The 20360-nt window shown below is 43.4% G+C and overlaps 1 protein-coding gene across 2 annotated transcripts in view; it reads left to right on the top strand.

Moving 5' to 3' along the window:
• Positions 1 to 6845: 6845 nt before the first annotated feature.
• SLC12A4 (solute carrier family 12 member 4) overlaps positions 6846 to 20360 on the top strand; it is a 47798-nt gene continuing 34283 nt past the window's right edge. Inside the window, exon 1 of one of the 2 annotated variants that reach the window (XM_063167797.1) lies at positions 6846 to 7035. In XM_063167797.1, coding sequence (XP_063023867.1) covers positions 6894 to 7035 — 142 coding nt within the window. In that variant the 5' untranslated portion in view covers positions 6846 to 6893. The remainder of the gene's footprint in view (positions 7036 to 20360) is intronic. The other variant, XM_063167799.1, reaches the window with a different exon arrangement.

Raw genomic sequence — 20360 nt, 5'->3', positions numbered from 1 at the left:
AGGGGAGGAGTGAAAAACCAGAGTGAGACTGCAGCAACTTGGATTTCTTCCATTTGCTATTGAAAGCAGCAGTTCTGTTTGCTCTTCTCTGGATTTATAGATATGGAAGTGATCAAATTGCTTCAAATTCTGAAAACATAACATGATTAAAGTACAAAAGAATTAAATAACCAGAAGATTCTTCCCACTAATAGTGGCTTTTATGTGCTCTTAAGACTTGTTGGATTTAATTTGCAGACCCAGAGCAGTATTTTAGTTGATCTTCTGAACCATTTCCAGGGCGGAGTGTGGTTCTGGATAACCCTGCTTGGACAGTTCTGGAAGGCTTGATTCAGTGGTTCAATAATTACCTTTTTCTCTTTTTTTCTTCCCTTTTTTTTCCCCTGGTCTTAATTTTTTGTCTTGCTATCTTACCTAGAAGCCTTACATCTATATAGAACAACTTGACATGGGAATGGTTATTTGCTGGTATTATAATTATCCTTTTTTAATCTTCTGACACCAGAGAAATGGAAAAAGTTCCTCACATTCATGTTTATTTATAACTCCATTATGACGTTTTTTTTGGTTTGCAAACAAAAGCAACAACAAACTCCTCTTTCCAAAAACTGTGACTCAGAGAGGTCTTGGGCTTGGTTCAGTTACTTCTCTGTCATGAGACAACAAATAGTGGAGGGGGAAAAAACCCAAGCTAAGTAAACAAAGTTCAGCATTTATCTTACAACAGAAAAATGTGGCTGCTTCTAATTAAGGCTCTGGCCCTAACAATCAGAACTCAAATGAGAGGGCACTTGATTCTTCTCCCCAGATTGTTTTTTAAACTCCATTAAGATGATTCTTTCCTCTGTATAATGGATATTTTCCTCTGAAGCCCTTCCTCAGCACTGGGTCTATCTGTTTTCATAAAACATTTCCTTTATCAATTCTGCAATTAAAGGAAAATATAAAGTCCGGGAAACAAGAATTCAGGTTCCTCTAAGGGTTGCTGCTGAGAAACAAAACAAAGATCAAACTAAGTGAGATTAAAACTGAAGCTAATACAAGTTTCATCACACAAATCAAAAGAAGGTCTCTTTAGTCTGGAATACAAACATTAGAATAAAGTTTAATAGAGCTTTGGATTTGGATTAATCTTCCTGAGTTTCCTCCTGTAGATAAACTCAGCATCTCAAGAATCTTGTCTAGGTCTGTGCTCAGTTCCCTCTCTGAGCCCTTTATTAAAAATTAAATAGACCATGACAAATCTACCCATGCTAAAAATGCAACTGATCTGAAAATTGATCCACAGAGTAGTATTTTTTTCCAGCATCTTTATTCTACACTAAAAGTTACTGCCACATTTAACAAGTTTGTTGTAGAAAACCTTGGTATAGTTGTTCTTATTTGAATGTGCAGAACCTGGGTGAGTAGGAAAGAAATGGCATCTCAAAGACTAAGCAACTCTTCAGTGTCTAAAGATGAGATCAAGGTTTTTTGTAGAAATGGCTAGTCTGTGCATCAAATACAGTTATAAATAATTTTACAAGTGAAGCAGAAGTTCCTTAAAGTAAATAAACTTTGAAGCTAAGTGGCACCATAGTGTCCTCTTGTGGTCTTTGAATGTTTAAGCTCTGATATGTTTTCTAGCAGAATAGCAAAATTTCCAGTTGTCTTTAGCAAGAGCTTCTGTCTTGCTCAGTGTGGCCTTTCCTTGCCTCACTTTTCTCCTGGAAATGGCCCATGGAGGATTGCACATTGCATCTCCCACAAGTATTTATTACATGGATGCTCCTGTCGTGGTCCTCTCCAAAGGATCTCTTCCTGTCCTTGCCATGGATGCTGCTCTGTATGAGTGGGAAACCTTCACAGCCAGGCTGCCATTCCAGCCTGCTCTGGTGTGATCCTCACACGTGGAGAAGCAGGAATGTGCTGAAAACCAAAGTTCACTCTGGTGAAATGCTGGCCATGAACCGGCAGAATTCCTGCCAAGCCTGATGCCCTGGGAAACTATGCCTTGGCAGAGGTGAATTTTGTTTTGTTATTCTATTTCTGATGGTCAGCTCTTGGCCATTTGTCACCCAGGTCCTGCTCTAGTGGGAAAAATCTTTCAAACCAATGAATAACAGCTACAGATTCCCTGCTGTGTTAGGGGCAACATAATTTTAGAGATGAATTAAAAAATATATCTGAATTGCAGTGTAATAACTTATTTCTACAGATGATACTTTTCACTTGGTCTTGATTCTCCTAGAAAAAACAAAAAAACTAAACTTTAGAAACAACAAAACTACTTAAAATTAGATATTTCTCCATGAAATTCAGGAAAAATAAAATAAAAGAAAAGCTGTCCTCAAACAGAGTTTCAGATGCTGTGTTTATCCTTTAAACAAATGGGAAATCACTTGCTTTGAGCAGGAATTGAAATGCTGCTGCTTTTTGCTGTTTGATTGAGGTTAACATCCCACGTTGCAAGTCTGGAAGTCACCAACACCCCAGAGCTGTACCAGGGCCCCCCATGTGTGCACCACACCCCTTGTGAGGGCTGAACCCTTGGAAGGACCAACAAACGCTGATGGTAATTCCCTCCTGGGGAACCTCTGAGTGCTGCCTGCAGGGGAGGGATGAACCCCTGCACACAGAGCCTGTCTGGCTGCTCGTGCTGGGCTCTGGAAGCCAAGCTCCTTTTGTAGTGCTGCAGAGGTGGGCACCGATGTCACAGACGTGTTTTATGAAAACTCCTTTCCTTAGGGTTTTTTTCTCCTGAGAAGCTGAGAGGCCTCAGGAACAAAATGTAAACAATGGTTATCTGCTGCTGTGGAATGCAACAGGTGCATCTGTGATTGGTCTCATGTGGTTGTTTCTAATTAATGGCCAATCACAGCCCAGCTGTCCAGTCAGTCACAAGCCTTTGTTATGATTCTTTATCTATTCTTAGCTAGCCTTCTGATGAAATCCTTTATTCTGTTCTTTTAGTATAGTTTTAATATAATATATATCATAAAATAATAAATCCAGCCTTCTGAAACATGGAGTCAGGTCCTCGTCTCTTCCCTCATCCTCAGACCCCTGTGAACACCGTCACACCCCTGCAGTCAGAAGCGTTCAAGGAAAACTTGACCTCACTTGCCTGCCCTGAGGATTTCTATCAGGCTCCACAGCAGTTGACTAAACTGCCCTTCTGGAAGGCTCAGAGTTTCTCACAGAGCCTTTGAACAACACAGGTTCTACTGTGCAAGGGCACTGCCCCTTCAGCTGGAAGCTTTACCTGCTTAAGGTGGCTCACAAATATCCAGTGGCTTACTAATGCAGAACTGAACTGTGCCTTTGATTACATGATTTGCAGTTAGGACCAATTTAAAAGCAGTTCCTGGTTGTGTATCAGGGGAGATGATGGATTTGCTGATCTTCAGGCTGCTGATTTCACTGATGCTGTAAATGTAAACTAGACTACTGAAAACACAGACCTTTTATCTTCTAATAAGATTCTGCAGAGCTGAACTCTTTTTTTTTTGCTGTGAAACCACCAGGCTTTTTTCCTAGAAGTGTAGTTTTTCTCTGTTGATATTGGAGTGGGGTGTGTAGAAAAATAAAAAAAAAAAAAAAAAAGAGGAAATTAAAATTATTGTCTCTGCTTTTTGTTTTAACTGACCAGTCTGTACCTATATGAAACCATAACCCCGAATTCTATTTAGCTTTGTAAAAAACAGGTAATTTTCATCCCTTTTATTTAATGAGAAGATAGCAGTGTTGTTTTCAGGTAAATACTGTAGTACTGTAGATCATCCAGTTTCATATTCATATCAGGCAAATTTTGAGAGCCCCTCATACCATTCAGAGTAACAGTCACTTATTAACCTTAGAAAAAAATAATTATCCAGGTTGAATTGTGGTCTCTTAAAAATCAGATGCTGAACAAAGTTGATCTGGGTAGATAACTTCTCATCTCTAAATACAGTCTTTCTGCAAGTCAGTAAAGGACCCTTGTCCTTAGACAAAAGAAATATTTTTGCTTCAATAGACTTGAATGGTTTCCTAGGGCTCAATTCTCTGCTAAGGCATTTGGATATCGCTTCCATTCCACAGAAGGGAGTTGCTGGTACATGTGCATGAGCTTAAATTTTTTTTAACTTTTTCTGCTCATGGGTTACAATTTCAGTACCACTGATTCTATGAAACTAAAATGTTCTGTGATGGCATAGATGCAGTTTTGGTGCCTAAAGAGCAGTGTATCCTTGCCATATCTGCTTTCCAAAGTGCTATGAGAGGGAAACACCCATTTTAATGCTTCTTCCTGAATAAGCAGGACTCCAAAAACATTAACTTTGGAGACTTATTTCTTGCAGTCCCTGCCTCCTTCTTCTAGGCCAGCTTACTTAGAGCAGACACTTTCACTCAAAACCTTTATAAAGTGGAAAAGTGGAAAGAAGACTGAACATGAACAAACATGCTTAATGATGAATTAGCATCTTGCCCCTTTTGTATATAAAATTATTTGTCCCCTATCAATTAATTTTCCTGGTGGTTTTTGGTGGGGTTTATCTTGTAAGGTCAAACTTTAAATGAACACTAATGAAATGTAATTCAACCATAGAGGATAAAACAGAAAATGCTACTTTTTGGCCCATTGTTCTACTTTCCTCTGGGGGATAAAATTATTGCTTGTTCAGAGAAATTGCAAGTAAAACTTTATAGATCTCAGGGGATCACATATACAAACACGCTCATTTTAGGGTTACTGGAAAAAAAAAAATCTCAACCTAAGTCTTCAAGAAACTAGGAGTTTTCAACAGAGGAAATGCTGTTCTTTTTTAAAATCTCCTCCAAAATTGATAAGGCTGTTTACAGAGATACACACAGCCACATGAAGATCCTTTTTTCCACGAACAGAGCTAAGTGTCAAAAGTAAAATGTAGGTTATATGAAAGCACAGGAGTCTTAGAAGTCTTTCCACCTGTCTGATCAATACCAAGAGGTGGAATCACCCTGACTTGCCCCAGAGGTGGTCCACCAGCAGCCCTGTGCTAAGTGAACTGAGAGACCTGCACCCCCCCGGCAGCAGTCACTCCACAGCATGGATCCTTCACGTTCATTTCAAACCCCAAGTAATTAAAAGTAGACTTATTAGTCTGCTCTCGTGAACAAAGCATTCTCCCTCATGTTTGTCTCTCCCCTGCTCATTACAAATTTTTCTTCCTGTCAGTGACCTGGGGGGTGCTTTGTCAGAAAGGCAGGACATATTCAGAAAGCTGGGGGTAAGGGGGGAGCACAGGAAAGGTCCAGCCTCAGCCCCTTCTCTGCTCCAAGCTTTGCATCCTCCTGCAGACTCCTGTGGGATCCAAAGACAAATCTTACAGCTGTGCTGGGATGTCTTGTCACTGTACATTTCTTCAATAGGGAATATTTTAGTTTACAGAAATCTACAGAATTAGTGTGAATTGACAGTCCCCAGTAAAATACACAAACTGTTTTACAGAGTTTTGTCCTGATGATTACACAACACATTAAAAAGGGATCCTTCACTTGTCAAGGCCAGCTTTCAAATGCAGACAATAAATGGCATTATCCCCTATTAATTCAAGTTCAAACTCCACGTGAAGGCCAAGATACCCGCTGCTGGTGCCAGCTTCGACAAATGTGAAGGCGATATCTCATTTTGCTCACTCGGGGAGTGGGGTGGCTGCGTGCCCTGGGCTGTACAGAGGGGATGTCACCGCTCTGCCTCCGGAGTGGCACGGAACAATGGTGTCCCCCCGAGCCCGTGTGAGCGGCAGGGCCACGCTGCATCCGTCTGCTGCCTTAGCAACTGTGCCTGCTTTGCATCCGGCTACCGACACCTCGGCCCGCATGCAAATCTGCCCTGCCCGATCTGCCCGCAGCCCTCAGCGCTGCCATCTTCCCCTTTCTCGTGGGCTGCTCCGCTTGCCGCGTCCCTGCCTGGGGCTTCGTGTCGCCGGAGCCGGAGCGAGCGCACGGGAAAGCGCAGCGCTGCCACTGCAGGCACAGGAAGCGGGGACAGCGGCACACACCGGGTACCGGCATCCTGTACACACCCGATACCGACACCCTGCACATCGCCTGGTACCGGCATCCTGCACACACCGGGTACCGGCATCCTGTACACACCGGGTACCGGCATCCTGCACATCGCCCGGTACCGGCACCGGGCGCACACCCGGCTCTCCGGGTACCACTGCGCCTTCCGCTTGTCCGCCAGCCCCACGCCGGGCTGGAACCGGCTGCTGGGAGCGGTGATATCCCTAACTAAGGATAACCAGCCGTGATATCCCTAAATAGTACTCTCACTGCCCGGCCCGGCGGGATCCCGGGTCCGCTGCCCGCGGCTCACTTGGTGATGCTCGCCCGCACCACCCCGTCCCTCCAGGCGCTCCTGGATCACCCGGCTCCATCCCCGCCGCCGCTCCCCGCGCATCGCTCCCGCCTAGCAAATGGCGGCGGCGGCGGCGGCAGGGGAGGGGAGGGAGCCCGGGCCACGATGGAGGGGAAATTTCCTCCCCGAGGCGGCCCGGCAGCGCCCGCAAGGGAGGGCGGCGGCGGAGGGCGCCCGCTCCGCCCCGCCCCGCTCCCGCCGCCCCCGGGCCCGGCTCCTGTCACGATGAATGCGGGAGGAAGGCTCCCCCTTCCCCTCGCCGCCTCCGGCCCCTCCCCGCGCCCCCGCCGCCGAGCGCGGCCGCCCGGCGGAGCGACCCCCGCCCCCGCGCCCGGTGCTGGCGCGGCGGCCCCGGGGGCGGCGGGATCCGCACCGCCCCGGCGCTCGCTCTGGAATGGGTGGAGTTGAGGAGCGCGGTTTCCTGAGAGGAAGTGACCGCACGGGGCAGGAATGCGCCGCCGGCTCCGCGCCGCGTCCCGCCTGCTTCGCCGCGGTGCCGCGGGGAGCCCTCTCCGCCCCGCCAGCCATGCCGCACTTCACCGTGGTGCCGGTGGAGGACAAGCCCCGCGCCGAGTACGACAGCGTAGAAGGGCTCAGCTGGGTGGACTACCGGGAGCCGGCCGCGGCGCCCGCCCCCGGCGATTCCTACGACACCGTCAGCTCCGACGGTGAGCGGGCACGGCCGGGCGGGGGGCGGCGGTGCCCACGCTCCGGGGCTCGGGGAGCGCGGCTCCCGCCCCGCTGCCGCCGGCTGCGGCCGACACAAAGGCGGGGGCGCTGGCGGTGCCTGCCGGGCTGCTCGGGGCGCCGCGCCCTGGGGAGGAGCCCCCCGGGAGCGCCGGGCGGCGGCGGCTCCGCTGTTGCCACGGCCGGGACGCGGAGCCCGGCGCGCCGGGACAGCGCTGCCGCCCGTGCCAGCCCCGGGCCGGGCCGGGCCGGGCCGAGCGGGGGCGGCGCAGCCGGGGATGCCCTGGTGCGGGGTTCCCCGGAGCCAGCCCGGGGTTCCCTCCGCCCCCCCGGCGCTGGGTGATAGCCCGGGGTGCGGGGGGAGCGGGACTGGCCCGGGGTATGGCTCTTATCGGTGCTCCCACAGGCTCCCTTCTCCGGAGGTGATAAGAGTGCGTGGAGATAGGCTCAGATGTTTTCAGTGCTCCACTGCGAAAATAAACGGGTGATAGAGAATGCAGTTAAATTAGCCGAATTTAACGGTGTCTGCTTTAGTTGTTTATATCATCCTAAAAAACGCGGCTGCCCTGCAAGGTCTGTCTCCTGCAAACCGGGCCCTTGAATACTACAGCAAGTGCTTTGTGCCTCTGTGGCTCTCTCAACTGCTCCTGCCAGGCAGAGCTGCTGCTCTTTCTTGGGGGTTAATTTATTCCAATTTCAGAAGAAGATCACGTAAGTAGGAGGGGATTTTGGGTGGTGAGAACTACATTCTTTAACTAGGCAGCTGATGGGAGTGCTCAGCCTGTCTTGGTGTTTTGCTGTGACTTTTAGATATAAATCACTTTAAATACAGTGAGTGTTTCTATTGGGAATGTGAAGGACACTTAGATTTGGGCAGCAATATAGTCCTGGTACAAGGTTGTTTTAGCTCTTTGTGCAATCTGTTCCTTTTTTTTTTTTTTTTTTTTTTTTTCCTGCCTTGGTTATGTTTAGCTTTCTGTAACCTTTAGGAAGAGGATCTTCCCATGGGTTCATCTGGTGAATCTGACTTACCCTCTGTGAATCATGAGTGACTCTAGGCAACAAAAGACAAAGCAGTAAACACCTGACCTGATCTTCCTTGCCTGTGCAGTCAAACTTCTCCGACTGCAAATGTACCTGAATGTACAGTAATCCCTGAAGGGAGCTGCACACGTCAGGCCTGTGCTTAGGGAAGGCAACAGGGTTATTTTGCTGTGTGATACTAACTGCCATAAGAACAAAGTTCAGTTCTGCCTTGTTAACTTGCTAATTTCTCTGAGAATACGCTTTTCAATCTCCCATGTGTGTGCACTGGGAGTTTCTTTCTTACTTTGTATCATTTTCAAGGAAATTTTAGATTTTGAAGACCAAGTAGCTGACATAGCCCTAATGCCCGTTCTTTCCATGCCTAGTGTGGGTGCTTTAGGGTGATGAAAGGGAGGTGCTTTTCCCAAGCTGTCTGTTACTACAGACAGTTTGAGGCACTAGCCCTAAAGGCTGTGCAGGGCCCTTAATTTGTTTTGTAAAATAGGACTGTTTCACTCTCAGCCTGCTTACCATGCAGTCCCTGTGTGTATGAAAGTAACAGGTGTTTTTTACCCATCTCAGCAGGTCGAGGTGGACACCTCCTGGAATGCTTTTTCCAGTAGCTAGCTTTGGCCATGGGTTGGTAAGTGTGGCTTGTGGAAGCTGCTGCCATGGTGGATAAAGGAAGGCCAACTCAAACCACCTCTTATTTAGGTATGAGGCTGCCTGTAGGATGTGTGCAACCAACCCACTTGAGGATTCCCACTCAGCTCCTGTCACACTCCATCAGTCACTGGCAGGCTGTGGCCTCTAACATGATGCCATCCCAGCTGCAGTGCACAGCCATGCTGCTGGAAGTTAGCTGAGTCTCTCTATTTTAAAGCTGATAAATATCTAGTAATTTCTCTACTAATATATGGTAGCTAGTTCTGTTTTTGTTTGAACTCTAACTGCCTTCCATTTTTTAATTTACTTTCACAGTAATTAAGTATTGTTTCATATCCTCGGGGTGTGTGTATGAAGAGATGTGTCTTGCCTACCTGTCCTGACAAGCATGTTCTTCCTCAGTAACCTTTTCTGTTTTTCTCTGGGTTTCTTGGTTTGTAGCTCTGTAGAGGGGAATCTGAGCTCAATCTTGTGTTACTCCTTTCGGTTTTGGTGCTGGTTTCTACATCCTGTGCAGTTACCCTGGCCTCTCACACAGGGGATGTTGATGATGTGACAGCAGAGGTGGCAGCTCCTGTTGAAGGCAGAATATCTCCGAGCTCTTCAGCACTGGCTGGAGCCTGCAGAGCCTTCTGTGGCAGCTGATTACAGCGCTCATGGAGGGGTTTGTTGGTGTTGGGGATGCCCCTGATTGGAGATAAGATAAACTGTGTGACTTGAGTGCAGGGTTCAGGTTGTAGGTGCTGGCCTTACCCAAGTGCCCACAGTTGTTCCTGGCACATGGATGCACACAGAGCAGTGCCTGTGTGCAGCTGTCTGTGCCCTCACATAGCCCCACCACAGGCAGTGTGAGAAACTGGTTGCAGTTGTTCTGGTGAACCTTCTGCTGGGAAGATTTTATTTAGTCAGCTTGCTATTCAGAACCTGGTTCCAGGACTTGTTTGGATTGCTCAGTTTGGTTGGATGGGTTGAGGTGACTCAGTAAGGACATGGCCCTTGCAGAGTGTGGCCATGGCACTGCAGCTGTTTGTAGCTGCTCTGTAACAGTCTGCAGGCTGTGCTGTGCAGTGCTCCTTGCCCAATATCTTAGGCTGTTGCCTATGATTCTGGTGGATTCTTTTTTTGGTTTGATCTTTTTACCGCTGCCTTCATTTGTCATATCTCTGGTTTTGAAGGCTTTTTTTTTTTTTTTCCTGAATTTTGCTTTTTTTAGGACATCAAGTTTCACATCTGCAGATGTGTAACTGTTCTGCAACAGAATTTCTTGTCAACCATTTCCATAAGAAGGCATTAGTCAGTGTGCAATAATTTAGCCTTGTCAGATAGTTCCAGTGCTTGCTTATGAATAAAATCAGCCTTTTATTTCTAAGTAGGTTCCACTGACTGCCACTGCTTATAATAGACTTTGACATCTTTCATTTAGAAAAAGAAGTACAAAGAATTATCCTGTGATCCTATGATAAACACGTGAGCCCTTCTTTATGGATCGTCAGGGATGAGAAATGTGAATTTGGCATCCCCTCTGTCTTTGAAATAAAGCCAGCATATTAGGTTGGGTACACAGGGCAAAAAGAGGGACAGTGGGGTCTGAATAGTGTTTAAAAAACCAAATACACTTTGCTTTAATAGAAATCTCAGCTCCACAGTCATTGTGCACCCAGTTAACCAAAGTGTGGCAATGTCATGTGTCCTGTGGGAAGTTATTTATCTTCCCTTGACTTTTGTGTGGAAAGGAGACACTAATCAGCTTGGTGTCACTAACTAGCTTTGGTCAGCTGCCACCCTTGGTTTTGCCAAGGAATTGCTCTGCTCTTGTTCCAGTTATCACATGGCTTCCTCCAAGCCCAGAGTTCTCTAACTAGACTTGGGACCTTTGCCTCGAGCTTGCATTCTGTGTCAGTGTGCTCAGTGTTGTTGTGCAGCAGCAGGTTGTGCTGCTCATTTGCAGTGAGCTGCTTTGGAAAATGTGGGTAAAGTTCTGGTGTGATAGCAGTGTGCTTTTGCTTCAAACTTCCTGGTTCACTGCTTTAATCTGTGGTAACTTACCGTAAAGATTCTCAGTATTTTGCAAGATTTTTGCAAGCTCACATGAGATGTGTCTGAAGATACTTTTAATGGGGACACATAAATCATTCAAAAATTCTTCTTCAAAGTGCCTAATTCTTACACGTAGGTGTTTTGGCCAAGTTCAGAGATAAGATAAAATCAGTCGTAATAAATTAGACAGTAGGGCTAAATAGGACAACAGAAACATGTCTAAATTTCATTTAAGTTATCTTAAGAACTGCTGGCAGCAGTGTGGCTAAATGGCACTGTTTGTTATGGTGGTCATAGTGGAATATTTTTGCATAATCTCTTAGCACAGGCGTCTTCAGCATTTTTTGTGTTGCCTAAAAGCTGCAGAAAGGTCATAGAGGAGGCAGCCTGGGGTGGAGTTGAGGCAGAACCTCTGAATTGTTTCAGAGAAAAGAAAGTAACCTGAGAATAGCAGTACTGATGTCAGTGAACTGTCTTTTCTGGTGGTTTGTTAATTGTTCTCTTACTGAAAATGGAATGGAGACTGCATCTTTTTCAGTGTAGTAACGTTTTGATGGGAAGAGGTTTTTTTCCCTGTTCTGCTGGTGTCTGTTTTCCTCTCTCTGAAAAGTATGATGTGTAAATTTGGAAATATTAAAGGTGTCCTGTCAGTGCTAAATATGTGAATATTTTTTTCTTTTCAGAAAGAGTACCTGTGGGATCCACAGCAATAATTATGGTTTTCAGTGCAGATCCTGAAAGGGGTCTTAGCAGCAGGGTCATACTTAAGAAGTCCTGGAAGGTTTTTTTGTTGTTAGGGCTTTTTTCCTTTTCTTTCCCTTTTTTGTTCTTTTTTTTTTTTTTTTTCCAATTCTTTTGCTTTCTGTTTGAGCAATCAGCAATTAGCCCAGCAATGATTGCAGTGCTAAATTCCACAATGCTTTCCTCAGCAATGCAGGTGCATAGAGAAGTGGACTCTTGCTTCAGATAAGGAAAGATAAGAGTTTGGCATGTGAAAAATGAGAGTGGAAAAGTGCTTTGTGACATAATTAGCTGTTTATAATATCTGGGTGGGTGAAGGAGGTGGTACATACTTCTTTATACCCTGTAATCAAAGGAATTCTTCTGAGGAGCTCATTTTCCTGGAGCCCGTGGTCGATACCTCTATTTTATTTTATTGGCTTGTAGTGTAGGAAGGTTTAACTTGTTAAAATGCTTGTCCAGGAGAGCAAAAAACTTCTTGTTGCTGCACAAACTGCTGCTTTTGCTGAGCATGTCTCCTGCTTCTTCTAATTTGTGCAGTGATTGGGGCTGAGCTGAGAGGCTGCAGCTGTCCCGTACCAAGGGGATGGTGGTGCCAGCTGCTGGTGAACAGGAGACCCGGCTAAATATAGGAAAACATGGGCCTTTTTGTGGGTTCTCTGGTATTCCAGTTATTTGGAAAAGCTCTGGGAGGAATCTCTGTGATGTGTCTGAGTGATGTGAAAGCAGCTCCCGTACCCGTGTGTGTGTGTGTGGGTCTGTATGGTGCAAAAACCTAAGGGAAGATTGTTGAAAAAACCCAAACAAGCCTCTGTTGGTCTTTTGCAGCTGCAGATATTTGGTGTTTTGGAGAACACCTGCATTAGAAGGCTCAGCAGTTGTAGAAAAGAAAAAAAAATCATGAGAAGACGTGGAGTTTTTAACTAATTCTCTCTGCCTGTGCTTGCTAAGCTGCCATTCCAAACTGGAGTTGAGTCTAAGTTTTGGAATATTTTAATAATACTGAAGTAATATCTCCTATACAATCTCTGAACTTTTCTTAAGAATTTTAAGTACATTTTTGGATGTCTTGTTTGTCTTACAGCTCTCTCTCATGTATCAAATTGATCTATGTGTGTTATTCAGTTTCCCCTTACAAATTTCTTCAGTGTTTCACTTGCTCAAAGAAAATAGTGACATCTGCTTCCTTTTCCCTGCTGCAACAAAATTAAAGTATAAGTTTTTGTGTGCTTTTCAGTGTAAAATTTAATTTTGGCTTTTGCTCTAAAGTTCTGTGTAGAATGAAGACTTAAGGTAGTTTGCAGTCTCATTGACTAGGAAATGTAGCCAAATCTAATAAATTTAGCCTTGTAAATGTAGCCAAACCTAAAAATGTAGCCTAATAAATGCTGTTGGCTGAGGTTGGAACAACCACCTTGAGAAAACTCAGAGTTGGTGACCACTGCCTTGTTTTGAAGTGCAGGTGACAGGATGGGGGATACCCAGTGCCACAGGGAGAGCAAAGCTGCATTTGGTGACTTTCCCCTTCCAAGACCAAGTTAAGGATTCACATCTGTTGTTGATTGTGATGCAACAAATAATGTGCACATTGCTTTAAATTACAGAAAAATTGCTGTTAGCACCAATACATGGAGCAAGATTTCTTTGATCAAAAGGTCCATGTCCTCAACTTGTTGGTTCAAGGTTGCTCTTTAAATACTTTGTTCTGTGACCTGAATTACAGGGAAGAAAAATGCACCCTTTTAAGACATGGTTTAAAGCCTATTTGAATTACAATTTAGGGGTGTTTCCTTTGTCTTCAGTAACCTCTGAATTGGAAATTTTGCATCTCTTAATTGTACTAAGCTGATTTTTATGCTCAGATAATAAAGTTTCAGGGTGTTTTTTTTGTTTGATTTAGTAAAACCTCTTTCTTAATTATTAGTTTTCAATAGGCAACTGTTTAAATGCTGCCAAGTGATCCCTTAGCAATGAGTAGTACTGTTCTTGTTCTTTCAGTTCAGCTGCTTTGGATGATTTCTTTCAGCATACTTGGATTTTGTCATGCATGGAGGACTGAGCATCTTTCACAGTGGCTGCTGTAGCAATTGCCAAGCAAACAATATCTTTGTTTTAAGCAGGCAACATAAAATACATACACAAAAAATTAGTCTTTTCACAGACTCAAATACATGACAGTTAATGTGACTGTGTTTAAATTTAATAGGTCTACACAAAAATACAGCCCTTGGAATGCATGTAAACCTCTGGAATTTGAATATGCCAACATTTTGTATACTGTAACTGTATATATATATATATATATATATATATATATATATATATATATATATATGTAACTGTCTGGAGGTTATTTTGTAACCTGTTTACTGCCTATTTGTTCCCTATAACTTTCATTTTAAACACTATTTCACAACTGTCATTTCTGAACCATCAAAAGAATTCCTGGAGTGAATAAGTAGCATTTTTTTTTCCTAGCAGGCTTTTAATAGGGCTTTAGATTTTGTGGTGGGTTCTAGGTATGGCTTGGAAAAGAAAGTTGTTTACTTTCCAGCAGTGTTAAATCATGTCTGAGCAGCAGATGTACAGGTCAGAACAGATCTGGGAATACATTTTCTCAGATTTTTGTTGCTGTTAAAGGCACCAGGTGGAGTTCTTTCTTAATCATCTTTTGATATTCTTTGTGCTCTGTAGGACAGAGAGATGGAATTTGACGTGCAGAATAAAGTGGTAATTGCCCCCAAAAAGCTTTTACTCAATTAGCTGATGGATGAATGGGGTGGTTTGGTAACTTGGCACTTATGCTTTGCTGACTGGATGCAGCTTTAGACTTATTGGAAATATAAATGAAATGGCATTTTGCTGAGCAGAAGATGAGAGGCCAGTGCCAGGCAGGGCTGGGCAAAGGAGAGGGAGGAGGTTCTGCTGGGGGTGCAGAAAGGGTGATCATCATCCCACCTGTGTGTGATGGTCACAGTGCTGCTCCAGGAAGCTCCTATGGGTAAGGCATGGTATTTCCACAGGTATTCACATCTTGGGCTTGCCTCTTGTCTCCTGGGTTTTTGGCCCACAGGTCCGTCCTCTTGAATGCAGAATGCTTAATTAGCTCCTTTCTCTCCCCCCAAGTGACCTGCATTGTCCTAGAAGCCCAGCTGTGTCATTGATTGGCACGTGGCCTGTCCTGTCATGAGGATGCCATCCATCGATTGCTTTAGAAGGAGAATCAAAGCTGTGAGCTGCTGCTGGGGGCTGCCTTGCAGGGATTGTGTAACCACATCCTGGCAGAGCTGTGTGTAGGGCAGAGGCACTCTGTGCTGTGGAGAGGTTCAAGGTAATTATGCCTCAACAAGGCTACACGGGATTTTTTCCCTGCAGTCTAATTACCAGCCTTCAGTTTCATCTCCTACCAGTAGCCAGCAATTTCTTCTGTTTATCTGAGGGATTAGGAACATCATTCAATCACTGCATTTACCCTCTTATCATGAAGCAGACCATACAACCTTCTGACTTTCACTTCCATGTCAAAGGGAAAAAAGGATTTTTATGGTGTGCCATTAGAAGCTGCTCATTTGCTGAGTTAAGAAGGGCAAATTTGTTGAGACTTGCTCTTGCATACTTTACATTGCTGATTGCTGCAGTTAAGCACAAGTTTTTATGCCCTGCAGTATAATTGTTTTCCATAAAATTATCTATAGCAATGCTACTTTGTTTTATGACCCTGTCTCTGTTTGCAAGCTGAGTAGCCCTGAGCTTAGTTACTGTGTGCAAAGTCCAGCTCTGGTCAGATCTGAGTCAGGACTGGGAGTAATTCTAGAGGATGGCAGAGCTGCTGCTGCCTCTGATGGAGGACAGCACATTACTGTTCCTCTTCTGCCTTCCCTTTGCATTCAGGAGCTTTGTCTTGCTGATCCTCTCCCAAATAGTACAAATGATCTTACTTTTTCTACTACTTGCTGTAGTGTATGTATTTGTATCTAGAGCTGACACAAAGGTACAAGTTCATTAATGGTCTTGCAGATCTGATTTTAGCATCTACTGCTCCTGTATCTTTTGGACTTTGTTCTGCTAAGGTTTTACCTGTCCAGCCTGTGATTTCACAATGTGAAGTGTTTGGCAGTAGTGCCACTTGGCCACTCCCATCCCCTCAACAGCATCCCTTCCTTTCCTTTCATTCCTGTTTGTGTTCTGCACCCTGAGCTGGGGCATGGCTGCTTTGAGAGCATCACAAGCCAACCCTTGCTTCAGCTCCTGTGTGGAACTTTTACCTTGTCCTCTTTGTCTAGGCCAGCACAAACCACTCTAAACTCTTGATGTGTTTCTGAGTTCCAGGAAATCTGGTGACAGTGTCAGGGGTTAATTTCTGACACTTGGTGGCCAATCATGAGATGAGGTATAGCTGAGTCATGTTTGGTAAATCCCAATTCTGTGTAACCAGACAGTGGGATGATTATCTGCCTTGTGCTATGGTGCCTTTTAGCACACATGCAAGGAGCTTTAAAGCTGTGACTCAAGGCAACACAGAGAGAATTATTTAATTGCAGGATTTTGCCTTTGCCCTTTTAAGACGCTGCATTGTGGACTTTTTAGTAGAAGCACATATTTAGCTGGAGCAAATTCACTATTATGCATCTTGGAGTGTTTTCTGGCTTAGATTGTGTGCAGCTACCTAATTCCTGACTGGTGAAGCAGAAAAGTGATCTAATGTTGCTGATTGCTCTTTGAAGAGTTTCTCCAAGCTATTCTGTCTTACCCACTTTGTTCTGATGCTCCTGCAAACACATGAACTTTCTGTAAAATGATGGTAAAAGCCACTGTGGCTTCTCCAGATACCTGACATCTGTGCTGTGCTGCACTGTGGGAAATGTGTGGTGCTGTTTTGTGAGACTTGTGGGCTCTTTGTAAATGTGTGTCAAAATATTTGTATTTAAGAAGAACAGTGGTTTTCTCTTTATCATGTGCAGCGTCAGAGCTCCCTCCACCCTCTGAGATGTTCAGTGGGAAGGAGTGACTCCCTTTTCTTGGAGAAGTATCATGCTGATTTGTAATTTCTTGTAAGTATTATGACCAGAGTTATAGTGAGTTTTGGCTGTTTGTAGCACTTCACACTGAAAAGTCATCCTTGGATTTGCTTAACTTTTTTTTTTCTTTTTTTTTTCCCTCCTTGAAACACCCTCCCCCTTTCCTTTTTCCTTGGCTTAAAAAAAAACAAAACAAACTCTCATGAACTTTGTTTCCACATGGAACACAGTACTTCTCAAATGTAAGAAATATCTGATGTTCAGCACTTTCTGCATGAGTTAACTGACTGAAAACCAATGACATTCAGGGTTTCACAATCAGCTTGGAAGTGGTTACCAATGTCTTTCTGCTGTCTTCCAGGAATGGATGATAGTAGATAGATGTCTGTAAATGTACATTGTGTAATAGAATGTACATACATTGAAATGTTCAAAGTAATTAAATCTCCTTTCTTCTGTCATTTTCTGTATCTCTGGAGCGTATTTAGCATTCTGGCTCTTACCTTATTTCTTTATACTTGTTCCCTGTAGTTTTGTGAGCTGGTGGCAATACTGGCTTTTAGGGGTCACTGTTCCCATCTACTTTCTCTCACTCCAAGGTTTGTGCCTGTACAGTTGTTTCTTTGCCCTGTGTTCAGCTGGAGGAGGGAATAGGTAAAATAGTGCTGTGTGGTTTTTTGGGCTTTTTTTTTGTTGTTCTCTCTTTTGTGCTGTGAAGCCCTGGTCAGTTGAACATGTATGGAGCTGAAAAGAATTTTCTGTATTTGATCTCAGAAAGAAAGAATACTGCATGGAATCTGCATACTGGTCTCATAGATGTGTGTTGCAGTCTTTCAGAGAAAGTGAGAGCACTTTGTAGCAAGACAAGAGGCTTTTCCTGAGGCAGGGGAAATACCAGAATGCTGCTCCCTGTATTTAGGTAGGTGTGCTGTATCTGAGGTGTCCTCATGCATGTGAGGGGATGGAGTTTCGGGGAGGATAATCGTGAGAAATGGTTCTGGAGCTGTTCCACATGAAAGAACCTCTGAAGTGGATTACAGTGAAATAAAGGTTGTTTTTATAGTGGGATTTTTGTTTCATCTGGCAGTGACAGGTTATATTATGAAAACTCCCAAGTGATGTGAGTTCCTAAATCCAATTTCTCAAAAGTGCCTTGGCATCTTTATTGACACAGGTATTCCTGGTGACTGCCCCTACCCCATCATGTAGCTAAATCTTAGTGAGGTGTGTGCTGGTGTGCAGAGGGTCTGAATGGGAATGGGCAGAATGGTTGGGTCTCTGGTAATTATGAAGTGGTGAGAATCTCTAAGTTAGTATTTCTTGTGTATCTTATATAAACCTTCCATTTCATCCTGCTGTTTCTATTTTTTTTTTTTTTTTTTTGATCTCACATGTGGTTCATCCATTAATGGGTCATCCTATTCTAATGTATTGAAGATGGAAAGAAACAGATCACTGTTTTCACTTGAAAGCTGAAATGCCTGCAGGGCTAACGTCACAGAGCTACACTTTTCATGGCACTAGCAGGTTTAAAACCCTCTCTGGTTCCACACTCAGCCAGCAGCAGATTTGTGCCACACTTTTCTGAGTAAGTGTGCAAACAACTGCAATGTGCCTCTTAAATGTGGCTGGGCTTGGGTTTCACAAGCAGCATTTTCTCTAAGATCTGATATTTGTGTATTTTCTCCATGTTGAAAGGATTATAATGCCAGGATTATATCAGTGTCAGCTTAACTTTCTGTAAGGACCTCTTGCCTCTTGGAAGAGATCAGTCCAATTCAGCATTGCAGCCAGCACTTTGGCAGAGCAGGTAGAAACAGTTCTTTTGGAAATACAATATTATTAAAGTTGTCCAATCCTCAAGACTTCACAGGGGAGTCATTTACTAAAAATGTGCTAAGAGCTGGAAGAAGAATAATGGTAAACCAAGTTACTGAAAATGTCAAAGAACTGTTGCTAAAGGGTAAGTATTTTATGCTGATATTAGCACTTACAAAGAATTATAAGTGTTCTGAAACTATCAGTGTATTAACTGAAAAATAGTAATAATGCTTTCTGAAACACAGGGTTGTTAAATTGCTAAATCCTTTGAGTTGTGTAGGGTCAGACAACTTGATGGGTAAGGCTGTTCTCTAATCTAGTTTTGAAGAGTACAGTAGAAGTCTTCACAGGTGTTTATCCAGGGATAAATCCAAGATCTGTGCTTAATTGTATACTTAATTTTGTACTCGGCTCCAGCCTATCTATTGCATAGGATGTTGTCTGGGAAGGTTTTGGCTGTTCCTTTCAAGCAGAGCACAAGCAAGGGCCATCTTTTGAACTCTGAACTGGTTCAGAGGAATGACTGTAATATCAATAATACAGCTTTTTATTTTAGTTTTTGGGTACAGTTTGCTTTGTTTGTGTCAGTTTCATAGGTGCCATCACTGTTGCTGATGATAAATGTGAACTGCAGTGTAGTATGTAATAAGTCTTAAGAATCACAGCTTTACTAGTTGGGTAAAATCCAGTAAACTCAAAACTATATTGACAGTGTCAATTAACAGTGAAGTAAATAATGTTATTACATAGCATAATAATGTTATAATAGTGAATGAAAAACATATACTGTTAACTTGAACATGGATGTAAATAGTTTGGTGTTTAAGTTGCAGTTTCTGATGGAAATGTGTGTCTGGAGCAGGCATGTGAGTGTTCAGTGTTGCCAGTGAAACTGATTTTTTGAGCCTATATTTCAAGTACAGAAGATCTCAAAGCTCTCCAGGGAAAGATCTGTCCTTTTATTCTGCTGTGCTTTCCTCTCATCAGCCTCATTGTTGCGTGGGTTCTTATCTAGAGTGACTTTGGCCTTTATTTTGATAAAATACTGGGTCAGCTGGGATTTTACAGCTCGTGCTTTCCTCCACCTTCAGTGGAAATGACCTGGTAGTCCAAGGTTTTGTGTGAACTGACATTAACAGATTTCAATTCATTATTTTGTTAGCAATGGCTAGTTTGTAGTTTGAATGAGTTTTGTTTAACTAGATGCAATAGTGGTTATTTCCTGTTTCTCCTATTTCTGGTGTAAATACAATAATCCTATTTAAACCCCCCCCACCTCAAAACAAGAACTTAACGGACTTTTCAAAACATTTTGAGAAATGTTTTTTTCTGAGCTTGGAATGTCATTTTGCTACTTTTGTCTTTTTCTTACTGCTAAATAAAGGAATTATTGTTTTCAGTCTTTAAAAATATGAAAGTTAAATCACAACTTTCTGTTTTTCATGAAAAAAGGTGCTTTGGGTAGTACTGACTACTTTGTAGCTAAAGGGAAAATAAGTATTCCTTTTATCAGATCCTGTAATGTCAGCAGCCTGTTCTACTGCCATAAATGAGTTTGTAACCAGAATTTTCATTTTAGAAATTCTTTGTGTTTCTGGCTAGTTGTGTGTTGTCCATGGAGAAACAAGTATTTCTAATAGGCTTTTTTTATTATTGCTTAAAGTTATCTTTATTTGGGACTGCTGCTGATGTTGGGTTAAGATTTTTGCTAAATTGCTGAAAGCAATTTAAGAAAAGAAGCAATGTCTGATTTCTCTTAATGAAATGTCAAGGCAGTGATATCTGCAAAAGCATAATTGTGCATTGAATTATTTGGTATAATCTCAGGAATGAACCAAGAAAAATATTCCATAGCAGTTCTGAGAATGAATGAGTTTTGTTTAGTTGCAGCCACATGTGAGAAACCACATGAATAGGAGTAGACTTGGAATGTATTTGAAATCAAATTGTTGTCTGCATGTTTCTTAGGTTATATCCTAGAATGAGTCTCTTGGTTT

The sequence above is a fragment of the Melospiza melodia genome, chromosome 13, assembly GCF_035770615.1.
Source record: "Melospiza melodia melodia isolate bMelMel2 chromosome 13, bMelMel2.pri, whole genome shotgun sequence".
Taxonomy (NCBI): Eukaryota; Metazoa; Chordata; class Aves; order Passeriformes; family Passerellidae; genus Melospiza; species Melospiza melodia.
The sequence above is the reverse complement of the archived record's forward strand: the minus strand, read 5'-3'. Positions and strand labels throughout refer to the sequence as shown.